The sequence below is a fragment of the Melanerpes formicivorus genome, unplaced genomic scaffold, assembly GCF_026170545.1.
Source record: "Melanerpes formicivorus ecotype bairdi unplaced genomic scaffold, bMelFor1.0.p_v2 SCAF_40, whole genome shotgun sequence".
Lineage (NCBI taxonomy): Eukaryota > Metazoa > Chordata > Aves > Piciformes > Picidae > Melanerpes > Melanerpes formicivorus.
Window position 1 is genome coordinate 4,072,921 of NW_027142392.1, and position 15,862 is coordinate 4,088,782.

The 15,862-nt window shown below is 44.6% G+C and overlaps 1 protein-coding gene across 1 annotated transcript in view; it reads right to left on the reverse strand.

The window, feature by feature from the left end:
* Positions 1–5,516: 5,516 nt before the first annotated feature.
* The window catches only part of PKIA (cAMP-dependent protein kinase inhibitor alpha), a 49,474-nt gene continuing 39,128 nt past the window's right edge, over positions 5,517–15,862 (reverse strand). Inside the window, exons 2-3 of the mRNA XM_068158604.1 lie at positions 12,109–12,286; positions 5,517–8,288 (exon numbers count right to left, since the gene is read on the reverse strand). Coding sequence (XP_068014705.1) covers positions 8,209–8,288; positions 12,109–12,259 — 231 coding nt within the window. The 5' untranslated portion in view covers positions 12,260–12,286 and the 3' untranslated portion in view covers positions 5,517–8,208. The remainder of the gene's footprint in view (positions 8,289–12,108; positions 12,287–15,862) is intronic.

Here is a 15,862-nt window from a genome sequence, read left to right on the forward strand (position 1 = left end):
GCGTTGTTGTGTGCACTTCCAGCCGAATGAGGATGTTGTGTTTGTGTCTAGAGTTAATTCATTCTCTGGCTAAGAAGGGCTGCAGATGAAAAAGACCTGTTAAATCATCCATCTTCTTCCCTTCCAGCATGCCCTGCTCTCTGAAGTATACTCTGTAATGTAGTGAGGATATCAGTCTGTTGCTAGGGCAATGATGACTATAATCAGATGTTACACACCCTACATTTTGCCTGCATTGCAGGATCAAAGATGGTGCTGTGGAAACAAAGATCTTTTGCTGAGTCACTGATCTGTGCCCTCTTGGCACTTGTGTATCCAGGATTAGTAAGGAGATGAGTGTATGCTACAGGAAGCTAAATATCACACAGGATTTTTTAATCTTGTGGGTTCCCCTTTGGTCTGTGATATTTAACTGGGAAACACATAGTACAGTTTCAGTGTATAAAACCTGTACAGATCCACAGGACCTCACAAATGACTACAAGATCCCCTATTACCACTGCAGCCTAAAGCAGTGCCCTATTTATTGCCACATGGGTATTCACAAGCATTCATTAGCATGAACAGTAAATCTGATTTCATTTGAAATATCAGATAGAAATTATTAGTTGGTAAAATCTGATCAGCCTTGTCTGGTGATATGATGCATGTTCAGATGTATTCCATGAGACCTCCTGAAAGTCGTAGGCCAAGCAAATTACCATGCAGCCTGTCACAGCTCTACCTGCAGAGCTGCATGTGAGGGAGGGCAATGTGCAGTAGTGGTGCTTTCCCCAGTGGCTGCTGTGCAGTCAGACTGAGTGCTTCTGCCTTCAAATGCATCTTGCAGTTAATCTGTGTTTTGGTAATGTGCACATAGTTCATACTGAGGGGAAACTACGCAATCAGTTTGGCTGGAAAAGACTCCAAGTATTAACTCCACCAAGGCTGGTACTAAACCATGTCCCTCAGGAGCCTGCCTCTGCCTCTTTTAACCACCTGTAGGGATGGGGATTTAACCACCTCCCTGACTGAGAATCCTTTCAGCAAAGAAGTTTCTTCCAATATCCAACCTAAACCTCCCCTGGTGCAACTGGAAGGCATTTCTTCTTGTCCTGCCACCTGCTACTAGGGAACAGAAACCAACAACCATCTTGCTCCTTTGAGGGCCCCAAAACTGAACCCAGGACTCAAGGTGTGACCTCACCAGTGCAGAGTACAGGGGGACAATCACCTCCCTAGTCCTGCTGGCCACACTATTGCTGATCCAGGCTAGGATGCTGGTGGCCTTCCTGGCCAGCTGGGCACTTGCTGGCTCGTGTTCAGCCAGCTGTTGACCAACACCCCAGGGGCACCTTTCCAGCCACTTTGCCCCAAGCCTGTAGCACTGCAGGGGATTTCTATGACTCAAGACTGAAATATACATCATCAGACAGAAAAAGATCTTGAAATACAGTAGCATGTTGTAAGTGTCATGGCCAAACTTCTTAAAACATTTAAGAGATTTCTAAGTTTGCCAGTTTTAATTTAGCAGATTTCACTGAGGACAGGCTACAGGTCTGTTAACTATAGCACCATTCCACCAAAAACCTAGCATGGCCTCTTCCAGGAGCAGTTATTGGATTCCCACGAGCTGACAGCAGTTTCAGGATTGATCCAAGTGGTTCCTTACCCCAATGACTCATATGTCTCGTTCTGTTGATAAATACTGCAGCAGCAGATAGGTGTCAGTGCTGTAGCTGAGGTTTGAGCTTTGCCAGCACGTGTTCTACCATCAATAGCCAGTGAAATCACTGAACTGAAAAGAACACTGGACAACAGAAATAATTTTACAAGCTCAGGAGTCGACTGAACTAGTAGGAAAGAGTGCAAATGGACTGACAATGAATGACATTGCATGGCTGATTTATTGGCCACGTAACTACAATCTGAGGTCCCAGGGGCTAATTAACTTACCCTGTTAAGACAAACACATGGTTTTCCTGAGGTACACACTGCAATGATGAACTTTTTTGTACAATCACACTGCTGGTGGTCTTTCTTCAGTGAAAAAAAGATACATACAGATGGAAGCCTGCTAGCAAGGTGTGAAGGGCTGGGGCAGGGCTGGCCACTAAATGCACGACAGAGGTTCTCTATGAACGCCTCTCCCTTCTCAAAGGGAAGGGAAAGGGAGTAAGGGAAAGGGACTGATGGGCTGGGAAAGAAGACTAAACCAGTTTTCATGAAAATAATTATAATAAAATTAAACAGACCCAAAACTAATATTGAACCCAACCCCTGACAGCAGTTTGTCAATATTGCCACTGATGCTGTGGCAGGCACTGGGAAAGGCCCAGACTGGACTCACTAGTCAATGGGAACCAGGTTCAGGAGGTGGATTCTAGAACCACATTTGGGAACCCATGGATCAGGACAAAAGGCAGAAGGGACAGAGTTCTCCTTGAACACTGGCTACTGAATGAAAGTCTTGACCTAATGATGCCTCACCTTTACACTACATATGTTGATCAGCTTAGGGTCACCTGAACTGTCTGCTCCTCCCCACAAGTGCAGCCTTTTACTCTGCACCCCAAGGTGGCACAGAAAATGTAGCAGGGCCCTTGGTCAGCAGCCCAGCCCTTGGTGCTAACTCTCCCCATCACGTTCTCACTGCTAGCAGCAGCCACTGTGTGTGCAAACCTGCCCTGAGCTGCACAACGTGCTGGCACTGAGCAGAGACTGAGCTGGGAAGGGACAGCACTGAGCAGAAGCAGTTCTACTCTTGCTCAAACCAGGACATAATGAAATGGATCTGTCAGCACGCAGTGAGGTAAGAAGTCTGTCTAGCATATGATGGAAGAAGCTATTTTCTGCATTGGGCTCCATCTGCCTTAGCATGAAGAAGATACATTCTCCTCATATTGCTGGCCTATCCTCCTGAATTCACACATCCCTCCTGGTTCTATTGCCTGTGTCATGCTGAAAATATTGAAATAGATCCCCCTTTGAACACTGATCAAAAGGAAACAAACTTTCCACTATAATACTTCAGGCAGTTAAGTACACAGGAAATCAATGCAGCACTCCACAGCCAGACACTTCTAGGGTATTAATTACATAAAGGAAGCACAGGACAGAAAATAAACCAGCCAGAAAGAGAGAGCAAAACAAAGAAGTTGAGGCAAAACCAGAATCATAGAATGGTTTGGGTTAGAAGGGACCTTAAAGATCATCTAGTTCCATCACCCCTGTCATGGGCAGAGACACCACCTACTATTAGACCAGGTCGCTCATGGCCCCATTCAATCTGGGTTGCAACACTTACAGGCTTGGGGCCTCCACAACTGCTCTGGGCAAGCTGCCAGTGCATCACCACCCTCACAAGGAAAAATTTCTCCCTGACGTCTAATCTCAATGCAGCTTCTTCCAGTTTGAAGCCACTACCCCTCACCTCATCACTCCATGCCTTTGTCAAAAGTCCCACTTCAGCTCTCCTGTAGCTCCCTTCAAATACTCTAAATGCTCTAAGGTCTCCCTGGAGCCTTCACTTCTCCAGGCAGAACAAGCCCAACTCTGTCTACCTTCACAGGAGAGGTACTCCAGCCCTCAGGTCATCTTTAGGGCCTCCTCTGGACCTGTTCAATGTAGGAATACTGCTGAGATAAAGCCAACTTTGTCAAAATTGAGACGGTATTATTGTGCTCAATCTCAACAACAGCTCTGTCTTTCCTTTGTGCAAAACTCACTGGCATTTCTGAAACACAAAGCTGAAATACTAAGCATACCTGGAATTATTCACTGTTAAGCTGAGGAAGGTTTTCATACTGCAGCAATTCCAGCTGAACCACTTCGGTAGCTGCTCATCTCCTTGTGGACACCAGATAAGATCATGATTCATTTGCAGGAACTATTACTCCTGTCATTCATAGAAGGATACACTTTAAAATTGTGGGGGAAAACATGACAAGGGAAATAGCAGGGATGAGTAGCAGGTATACTGACCTTTTCTTATGGAGGAATTCTGGTATGGAAGGTCATGGGGAAGTTCTGGCTTAAAAGGATCATTTGAGGAAATAAGGGGGGGGGTGTATGTTTGCTGCAGTCTTTTAATCAAAGCTTTTTGAAGCACATGGACAGCACACATGGAAATAAGCAGAAGCAAGTAATGCCAACATCTCTGTCTTATTCTAGCTCTGTATTCTTTGTGCTTCAGGTGCATGGAGAGTCTAAACCCTGCAAGCACAAGGCTTGCAAACAGTCACAGATTTTATTACAGGCAACAAGAACATGAGTACAGGGGTTATCTTTGGAGGCAATGGGATCTCAGGGTGAAGGAAGCACTGAGAACACACAGCTAAAAAGAGGCAGTAAAACAAAACACCACCACCCCACACAATATTCCCACCAAACCAAACCTTTAAGGAGTATTCTATTAAGCTGGCAGTTCAGCACTAGCCTTTCAGGTTTATAGAACTTACAGAGAGGTCTTTGCTGTTAAACGTGTTAATGTTTTTACCTGTCCTGAGAAAGACAAAGCTGGAACAGAAGCCAGAGTGGCAGGCTTCCTGTGGTAGTGTTCCACAGATCTTGAACAGAAAGTGATAGAATGTAGATAAATTGCCATTGGATGTAAAACGGAGAATAATGATAAGGTCTAAACCACCCCATTGGTCTGGAAGCCAACATAAAGCTAGTTGTGCAAGCTCTCTTTTGGACTTCCTTTGCTCTAGCAGATACGAGGTGACCTAATTGTGGCCTTCCAGTATCTGAAGGGTGCCTACAGGAAGCCTGGGGAAGGACTTCTCAGGAGCTCAGGTAGTGATAGGACTAGGGGGAATGGAATGAAGCTGGAGGTGGGGAGATTCAGGCTGGATGTGAGGAGGAGGTTCTTCCCCATGAGAATGGTGAAACCCTGGAATGGGTTGTCCAGGGAGGTGGTCGAGGCCCCATCCCTGGAGGTGTTTAAGAGCAGGCTGGATGAGGCTCTGGCCAGCCTGATCTAGTGTGGGGTGTCCCTGCCTATGGCAGAGGGGTTGGAACTAGATGATCCCTGTGGTCCCTTCCAACCCTGAATGATACTATGATACTATGATACTAAGTGGTGCTTCTGCTGGCTTGCTGACCTTGGCCATGTTCCTTTGCTGTGGCTAAGTACTAACAAGCTCAAAGTAATAACTTTGCTCTTCTTCCTCGCGTCCAAGGTACAGGGAGGGGGAAGCTGTTGGTAACCCCCTGGTTTTCTCCAGGGGTGTTCTTGTGTTGTTTATAAATTGTCAATATATGTACAAAATAGACAATGTTTACATATTCATTGCATTCCATATTTTTAGATTGCAGTTCTGCTTGTAAATACAGCTCCAGTTGCTTTCAGCTGAGCTGGTCTGGCAATTTGATGTTGGGGAGTAATTTCAACCCACCACACTGACTTAAAAACATGGCTAGAAAAGGCAGGGGGGGAAGTAACCCAGGTGTGTTTCCAAACCAGCAAAGGTCTCCATAACTGTTTTAAAACTCAAAAGAAAACAAGAGAAGAAATAGAAGAAACAGGTACCAAATAGAGAGGAAAGGCTGAAATTCATTTTATTTCACAACACAGAAGAGTTAAGAAGGAAAAAGTGTACCGAAATAAGAGCACTGAAGGAAAATAAGTGAAGTCAACTCTTTAATGCACTATCATTTACTACTTATTCCCACTACTGCCTTTGTCTGTGACATTTTATTGATGATGTCTCATGGATCATCAATAAAATGGCACCACATAAAGCCCTGGAATCTTATTTCCTTCTGGTGTTTGTGATAGATTGACAGCAGCTAGTCCATGATAAAGGGGCAACCGGTTCAGCTCGAAGAACTTGATGCAAGAGCAAAATGAGGGAAATGATTTAAAAACAAAATAAAAATCAATAATAATTATATGTTAACTTGGAAAGGAACACCAAGCAAAACAAAGGGGTAAATAATTAGTTTAAAGGTTAAGAGGGTTTTCAAAGCAAATGGACTACTTCTGTTACCAAGAGGACAGGGCATTCGACAGCTAATAAGACAGCAAGGCATTCAGCTTCCAAACCAGAAAAGGTGAGAGTTAATATTACACTAATGAACCACAAGCAAACTGCTGGCTAGTTTGTTTTTTGTAGTGTTTTTGTTGGTGGTTTTTTTTTTATCAACACTAATAAATGAGCTCATAATACTGATTAGAAGTGTTGTGGGTTGTTGCTTTTTGTTGTTTGTTTGTTTTCTCCACACATCTCACAAAAGAATTTCAGGTGACAAGTACTATGATGCCTATGGTAGAAACAAACAGCTGTGGCCACAAAGATGATGTGGTAACTGATGATTAGTATATTCAAGAAGCAATCACACTATCCATATTAGTAAAAGTTTACAAACATTAAAAAGTGCATAACACTGGAAACCAACAACAACACAAAAATAGATATAATATATATATATATACTATATATAAAGTGACATCACCTCCTGTTAATAAAAGAAAACAAATCTTTCTGACTCAAGTGATTGGTGCTGATGTGATTTCCATGGTTTACAAGTCAGTCCCTCTCCTTGCTCACCGTAGTCACACAGAGGGGTGGCTGCCCTGTTCTGTAGCTTTCAGCCTCAGAGAATCACAGAATTGTTGTGGTTGGAGAAGACCTTTAAGATCATTGAGTCCAACCATTATCTAACTACCAAGTCTGGTGCTAAACCATGTCCCTTAGCACCACATCTCTGCACATCTGGCCTTATCTGTTGGGGCAGGATCAGGGAAAGAAAAATCAGCACAGCTACTGCAGAAGAGGTTTTTAATTTGTAGATTTAAGTAATCCCTCGGATGGACAAACTATCCTGGTATTTCAGTGGAGGTCCAGTTTGAACTGTCATGTTGGAATAGCTGAGAAGCAAAAAGTCCAGTCTTTTGAGTGCTAGATACCCAATCTCCCACTTCGCTTTCCGCTTCTGAGTCAAAAGGCTGCTGTAGCAGCTTTGAGCACTCAGATGCATCTGATGCATCAGTAACAGGCTACTAGCTGTGCAAACAGCCTGATCCACTGAGGCAAAGGCAAGGAATAGAAAACATAGTCCCCCTGGCTGATCCACTAGTTGGACTATCCTGCAAACAAAGACTCTTACCAGAACACGTAATTGGCAATAACCTGTGGCGGTTATTTCCCCCATGTGTAAACAAAGCCCATCTCGAACACCGTGAACCAGCAAAACCTCTAGCACCACGGAATTTGTTTGAATTTTCACCCAAACAAGGCTATAAATGTACTCTTGAAACTACCCTTAACAATAAAATACTTGGACTAACATTTAAAAAAAAAAGTACCTCAGAGAAAGCTTAAGAAATTGGGGGTAAAAATTAGAAAACTGGGGAGAGTAAGAACATAAAAGCTTCAATTTGAGTCTCTGATATGCAACTAACTACAGGCAAGGGGCAAAACCGTTATCAAGGACACAACACACGCCGAAGTATTCACATTAACAACTGGGTTTGGAGGCTCAGCTAGTACCAAATGATGAGTGCTGCCAAGTCATTTAGGTTAGGCAGAGTCAAACGTAGCAGTTGACGTCGTAAATCTATCATGTGCACGTCACCACATTAGGCAGAAAAAGAAAACAAACCCCAACCAAACAACCAACCAAAAACCAACCCCCCAGCCCTTTCAAAATGCATGGTAGAAAAATTCACAGTAACAGAAATATCCTTCATAAGCAGTCGAGAAGGGGCAGTGTGGAGCATCTAAGTCGTACGATACAAAACCCATTGTAAAGACCAGGGCTGTAAAACGGACAGAGAGTTCTAAAAAGGGTGCTTTCCTTACAGTCCTTTAAGGGGTGAACACTTTGGCCAGAGAATTTTAAGCCTCTGAGGATCACACAAGCCTTTGCTTAAGATACACAATTAGATCCTCTGACGTGACAAAGGCCATTTGCTACAAGATTTACCTGCTCTACTTCTTAGAAGTGTTCCCATCAAGTAGTCATTACGAAGGGATCCATCGGGTGACACTATCCCAAGAAACCAATAACACCTTCAACCATTGCTAATGACAGAGGTAGAGAAAATTCTGTCTTCTGCCACAGCTTGTACCCCCATTTTTAGTGTTGTGTTGAGTGGGTTCCAGCAGTGAAGACACATGCACTTTCTTTTCCACCAGCTTGCTCATGGAAACAAATTTGTTCCAGCATGCTCTGGTAGTCTGAAAACATCCAGCAGCTGCTCCAGTCGGTCAAAGTTGGATGTCAGCTTTCTTGCTTTGCTGCCTCTCCTTGGGCCTCCCCGGTTTGCTCACTTGGATTTCGTTGGGCATCTCCTTCTCCTTCTACAACACACAAGAAAAGGACACATGAACCACCTTAACACAGAGGTCTTTCTCCCAGAACCCAAACTGTTCACACACCAGTCTCAAAAACAAAGTAAAAAGAAATCAAAACTGACACCGTGCATTAAACAGAACATATTTTACTACTAGGACAATTGTATTTGCATCTCAAGAGGCCCCTTCAAAATGCAATCCCTGGCTGCAATCCCCACTATCATTTTAATTTCAGACTTAAAGCAGCTAGAAAGTTAAGAATTTCATAAAAATAGTAGGGTATTTTCACTATGAAATTTATTCATAGGAACTGATTCACTATGATACTGTGACAATAAGAGAAGAACCCTGTTCAGTACAGCAGTCTGAACAGGGTTTACTATAAAGAGATCAATACAGACTGGAGGATGATGAACTCCAGAGCAGCAGAAAAGGACTTGGAGGTACTGGTGGACAGAAAGCTGGACGTGAGCCAGCAATACAAATGTGCCCCAGGCCCAAATCCAGGCTGGGCAGTAACTGGCTGGAAAGTAGCCCTGAGGAGAGAGACTTGGGGGTGCTGGTGGACAAAAAGCTCAACATGAGCTCTCAGTGTGCACTTGCAGCCCGCAAAGCCAATCAGATCCTGGGCTGCATCAGGAGAAGTGTGGCCAGCAGGTAGAGAGAGGTGATCCTCCCCCTCTACTCAGCCCTGGTGAGACCCCACCTGGAGTACTGTGTCCAGTTCTAGAGCCCCTATTGCAAGAGGGATATGGAGGTGCTGGAACGTGTCCAGAGAAGGGCCACGAGGATGATCAGAGGGCTGGAGCACCTCTCCTATGAGGACAGACTGAAGGAGTTGGGGCTGTTCAGTCTGGAGAAGAGAAGGCTCCGAGGTGACCTAATTGTGGCCTTCCAGTATCTGAAGGGGGCCTACAGGAAGGCTGGGGAGGGACTTCTCAGGATCTCAGGGAGTGATAGGACTAGGGGGAATGGAATGAAGCTGGAGGTGGGGAGATTCAGGCTGCACATGAGGAGGAGGTTCTTCCCCATGAGAGTGGTGAAACCCTGGAATGGGTTGTCCAGGGAGGTGGTTGAGGCCCCATCCCTGGAGGTGTTTAAGACCAGGCTGGATGAGGCTCTGGCCAGCCTGATCTAGTGTGGGGTGTCCCTGCCCATGGCAGGGGGGTTGGAACTAGATGATCCTTGTGGTCCCTTCCAACCCTGACTGATACTATGATATTATGAATACATCCTTGCAGCCCAGAAGGCCAGTGGCATCCTGGGCTGCATCAAAAGAAGGTGTACTAATCATATAAAATGTAAATATATTGTCATTGTATCTAATTCCAAATGCATAACCTCCTGAAGAAGTGTGCAGGCACCTTTGTGTAGCTGCTAAGGTAATTTTATAAACAAGCCTCTACAATTTTCTGCAAAGATTAAGGCATCCAAACTGCAAAAGGAGGCCCCAAGAAGCACCAAACAGACTCCTGTATCATGTATTAAGAATTAGGCTAACAGTTATTGACACCATTCTCATCACCACAGAGCTGACTGCACATACAAAGCACATCCCAACATACATCACAGGCATAAAGCCAAATTCTTCCTATTGCTGGCAAAAGAAGCCAGCTCTGCCTTGCAATCACTCCAACAGCTTAACTTAAAAATAGGGACTGTTTATGTTTTCTAAAGGGACAAGACCAAAATCAACTTTGAAACTTGTACATTTGGGACTGAAGAAAAATTAAGTGAGAAGGAAGGTTGGTATGCATTTCAAATGCCACCTACTTGATATTTTTCCAACATTTTACATGTATCATCACATTAAAATAAATAGACACACCTACACATGTACTAATAAAGGTTTTCTTGTTAAACAGGAAAAAATTTAAAGGCCCTGCCCAGCTATCATCATAGAATGGTGGGGGTCAGAAGGGACCTCTAGAGATTATCTAGTCCAACCCCCCTGCTAAAAACATGGTCACCTAGATCAGGTTGCACAGGAACATGTCCAGACAGGTTTGGAAAGCCTCCAGAGAAGGAGACTCCATAACCTCTCTGGGCAGCCTGCTCCAGGGTGCCAGCACCCTCACAGGAAAGTTTTTCCTTATGCTTAAACAAACCCTCCTGGGTTCCAGTTTGTGCCCACTGCCCCATATCCTGTCACTGGTCACCACTGAAAAGAGTCTGATCCCATCCTCTTGCTCCCTGCCCTTCAGCTATTGCTGAGCATTGGAAGATGCCATCTGAGTCTGCTCTTTTCCAGACTAAACAGCCCCAGATCTTTCTGCCTCTCCTCATCAGAGGCTGGTGAGAGGCCTTGAGCACAAACCCTATGAGGAGAGGCTGAGGGAGCTGGGATTGTTTAGCCTGGAGAAGAGGAGGCTCAGGGGTGACCTCATTGCCCTCTACAACTACCTGAAAGGTGGTTGTAGGAAGGAAGGGGTTGGTCTCTTCTCTCAAGCAACCAGCACCAGAACAAGGGGACACAGTCTCAAGCTGTGCCAGGGGAGGTTTAGACTCGAGGTGAGGAGGAAGTTCTTCACCGAGCGAGTCATTCATCATTGGAATGTGCTGCCCAGGGAGGTGGTGGAGTCACTGTCCCTGGAGGTGTTCAAGAGGAGATTGGACGTGGCACTTGGTGCCATGGTCTAGTCATGGGGTCTGTGTTGATAGGTTGGACTCAATGATCCTCGAGGTCTCTTCCAACCTTAGTTATACTGTGATCAGAGAGAAGCTCCAGTCCCCTCAATGTCCTTGTGGCCCTCCACTGGACTCTCTCAGGTAGTTCCCAGTCTCTCTCTCTCTAGAAGCTACAGGCCTCAAATTGGTAGCTCCAGAATGAATGGCTTAGAATGTACATTAGCCTGAATGCCAGGAAAAAGAATTTCTCTCTCCAAGCAGCACTCCAACCACCCAAATGTCAGGCTGCCCACAGCCGATTGCCCAGTGATTAGGCTGCATTTCAGAGCTCTTGCTGCTGTCTCAGCAAAATACGTGTACAAAGAGGGCAGCTATTTATTGACAGTTTGCTCTCCCCTGCTATTACTAAAACAAGTGTAAGACCTCTTTCTGAAGATTTGCAAAGAGCTTTCAATGATCTGTAAGGTCCATTTATTAACTCCCACCCACATAACAGGAATATAATTAACCAGTCCTATTACCAGTTATATTTAAAGTAATCCCTTCAACATACACTGTCCCTCCTTCCTCTCAAGTGAAGGTGCACAACCAGCTAAAGATTTTGTAAGACCAGAGGTAAAGTAAGATGTGGGATGTGGGATTATGTTAGTGCTAATCACCTTAAAAGACAAAGTATCAGCAGAAAGGGGAGACAATTTAACCAGAAACACAGATCCAAGTAAAACAAACAATGCATTGCTATTGCTCTGTCCTCTAGCAGCTGAAAACAAAATTGAGCTCCACAATGACCTTTCAAGCAGACACATGGCTTCTCCTGCAGGCTTCAAACCAGACAGCTTCCATTAAAGGATCCTATGAAGAGTCAGGTCTTAATAAAGACTTCCTTCTGTTCTTCCTTGTACCTAATTTTCCATCCATTTAACCTGGAATAGACCCAGCTGCCAGGGACTTCATGCAGAATGACTTTTCATTTTTCATTAGTATGTTTTATTTCCAAATAGCCACCCTTCCTAAGCAGGAAATCTGGGCTTCCTATTGCAGACAACCCCTGCTGATCAGAAAAAACAACCCTCTCCTGGTTGCTCAGGGCCAAGGGAACGATGCCTGAACATAAACCACGTTGTGTTTACTACTAGTACTCCTCCTCTCTTCATTGTAGTGTTAAATAAATACAATAAAAGATCAAAATGTTACTCACCTGCTTTGTTTATATCAAGCTCTGATAACTTTAAGGCTAGTTCACTAGAGTTCCCACCTGGAGAGGACACAAGTATGTCATGTAAAGCATTTCTTCTACCCGTTCTTCCTGAGGCAATGAAGTCTGCATATGTAGATTCCACATCAGTCATTGCTAACAAATATCCACATAGCAGTACCTGGATGGGACAAAAAGAAAAGAACAATGCTCAAACCACCAGAAAAAACTTGTGATGTTATGGAATAGGATTGGAACTAGAGGGTTCTCATTGTGGAGTACATTGGGTAATCAACAGGCAGGAAAAACAGACAAGCAAAAAGACATTGAGGAGCTGGAGCCAGACCAGAGAAGGACATCAAAGATGCTGAAGGGTCTAGAGAAGCAGCTGAGAAAACTGGGGTTATTTAGCCTGGAGAGAAGGAGGCCGAGGGGATATCTTTTTGGTCTTGACAATTCCTTAAAAGGAGGCTGTAGTGAAGTGAGGCTTGGTCTCTTCTCCCTAGCAACATGTGATAGGATGAGAGGAAATGGCCTCAAGTTGTACCTTGGGGGGTTTAGGCTGGATATTAGATGAAACTTATTCATTGGAAGGGTTCTCAACCACTAAAACAGCCTCCCCAGGGAGGTGTTTCAAAGCACCAGCCTAGGTAGAGCTAGGTAATAGTGAGACTTGATATCAAAGGTCTTTTCCAACCAAAGTGATTTTATGCTTCAAATCTGGAGAAATTAGAGAAGAAATAGAATTGAAAGCAAAAAAGATGTGTGGATTGTATGCAATCTGTGTCCAAAAGTATTTTAAACTACTTCATTTTGCATACTTCACAAAGTGCTAGCAAGTACTTTATAAAAGCAATGACCTCAGCAACATAATTTCTTTACAGAGCTGTCTCTGCTTTTAATATTAGCTGGGAAGTAGGAGGTAGGTAGGGGGTGGAACAAAGTTCTTTTCTGCACAAAAAGCAGAGTGTAAGGAGTGAGAAAGTACAAATGGATAATGCTTCTGCCTGCAGAACACTGTGCTCAGGCACAGCTATGGTCTCAGAAGTTTCTTTTCTATTAGTGGGGTTAGGTTTTGCATTGTATAGAGAACTCTTCAGACTCAACTAATTTATTTGGGATGGATCTCCAGAGGTCCCTTCTGACCCCTAATATTCTATGGTTGTGCCAGTTTTCTGTAGTAGTTGCAGCAAAGTAATTGCATTCCCATAAAGGCACTGAAATGAGTGGAGACGTGCTAACAGAACAAAGAGAATTACTGAGTGATAATGCAGAGGTTAGCAAGCAGACCTCTGAAACCCAGATACACATCCAGAACTTATTTGCATTAGAAAACGATGATTTCTCATGTTTTTATGGAATAGTTGCATGTGCATTAATGTAAGCTCTGACAAACACATGAAGAAACTTCTGTTTCAACCTCAGTAAGAGGAAGGTTTGTATCTGCTCTATCTGTTCCAGGGACAACCTGTTAAGATTTTCTTCTCTTAATTTATGAAATTACAACCAAATAAGAGCTAGAGAGAGGTACTTTATCTTGCTGATCACACTGCTCTTACTGTAGTTCCATGTGTACTCATCTATGGTTTCCTGCAAAAACCGAGCCTACTACACTTCAAATGTAGCTTCCCTCACATTTTAAGTCTGGAGGTAGTAAGGGAATGGGAAAAGCTTTCTCCTAAAGCAGTACTCCAAGAAAAGAAAAAAAGGGGGGGAAAAAAGCAGCACTAGGGAAGCACCACACAAAACCAGCACCCCCACAGTTGTATGCTTCCTTCATTTCTAAGCAGTATTTCTGCAGCGTTGCACGCTGCAGAGAAAGGACATGGTTGGGTCCTGCACTTGGCACACAACACCACCATGAATGCTCCAGGCTTGGGGCAGAGTGGCTGAAAACCGCCCAGCAGATAAAGACCTAAACCAACAGCTGGCTGAGGATGAGCCAGTGTGTGCCCAGGTGTCCAAGAAGCCCAAACAGCATCCTGGCCTGGATCACCAATAGTGTGATCAGCAGGAATAGGGAAGTGTTTGTCCCCCTGTATTCAGCTCTGGTGAGGCCACACCAAACTGGGGTCAGTTTTGGGGCCCTCACTACAAGAAAGATCTTGAGGTGCTGAAGTAGATCCAGAGAAGGGCAACGAAGCTGGTGGAGGGTGTGGAGAACAGGTCTTGCCAGGAGCAGCTGAGAGAACTGCTGCTTGTTGTTTAGTCTGGAGAAATGGAGGCTGAGGGGAGACTTCACTCCCTGCAACTCCCTAAAAGAAGGCTGTGGCAAGGTAGGGGTGGGTTTCTTCTCTCCAGTCACAAGACAAGACAAACAGCCTCAAGCTGCACCAGAGAAGGTTTAGGTTGGACAACAGGAAAAATTTCTTCACTGAAAGGATTGTCAAGCCCTGGGACAGGCTCCCCATGGAGGTGTCTGAATCCCCATCTCTGGAGGGATGGAAAAGCCACATAAGTATGGTGCTGAGGCTCATAGTTCAGTGGTGACCTGGCAGTACTGGATTAGCAGTTGGACTTTGTGATCTTAAAGGTTGTTTTCAGCCTTAACAATTCAATGATTCTGTGGTTCTATAAGGGAACACTGCACAGCTGCATACAATGAGAAGCTTTGGCTGTTAGGACTGAAATAACTGAAAATCCATATTTGCACAGAGTGTACAACTTTTAACCATTTTCTATTGGAATGGGCTGCCTGGGGACATGGTGGAGTCATCATCATTGGAGGTGTTTAGGAGGAGACTTGATGGGGTGCTTGGTTGCATGGTTTAGTTGATTAGGCGGTGTTGTATGGTAGGTTGGACGCAATGATATTGAAGGTCTCTTCCAACCTGGCCTGGTCTATCCTATCCTATGGCAGTTGCTGGACACTGAAGAAGTCCATCACAAACACTAACAGCAGCAAAGGCTTTAGCTTTCTCTGTTGGAATAAATGGCTTTCACTCTTAATAAATGCTTATTTTAAAAACATCCAGAAAAGACAACAGCAAACCCTTCCCCACCCTCAACTCCAAATAACTTCACAAATCCTGTCCATTCTTCACCTTTGTTCCAGTCCTCCCCAACTTCAGTCAGCTGTTTGAGGCTATACATATGATGTGTCTGAGAAGTTGAGAAAAGAGTTCTACACCCTTTTTTTTTTCACCTAAATATAACTGTATCAAGTGTCATTGCCAAGACTGACTTAAAAAAGAAGTTCATTGCTATCAAGCTTTGGTGTCCCATGCCAAATACTGAATGGCTGACAGGATAAATTTACTCCTATGAACAACTACCATGAAACAGAAAACTGGCCACGGCAATCCCATGCAGAGCTACAGGCTGGGGTCAGAGTGTCTGGAGAGCTCCCAAACAGAGAGGGATCTGGGGGTGCTGATCGACAGCCGCCTGAACATGGGCCAGCAGTGTGCCCAGGTGGCCAAGATGGCCAATGGCATCCTGACCTGCATTAGGAATAGTGTGGCCATCAGGAGCAGGGAAGTCATTGTGCCCTTGTACTCTGAATTGGTTAGGCCGCACCTTGAGTACTGTGTCCAGTTCTGGGCCTCTCAGTTTAAGAAGGACATCGAAATGCTTGAGAACATGTCCAGAGAAGGGCAACAAGGCTGGGGAGAGGCCTTGAGCACAGCCCTATGAGGAGAGGCTGAGGGAGCTGGGATTGTTTAGCCTGGAGAAGAGGAGGCTCAGGGGTGACCTCATTGCCCTCTACAACTACCTGAAAGGTGGTTGTAGCCGGGAAGGGGTTGGTCTCTTCTTC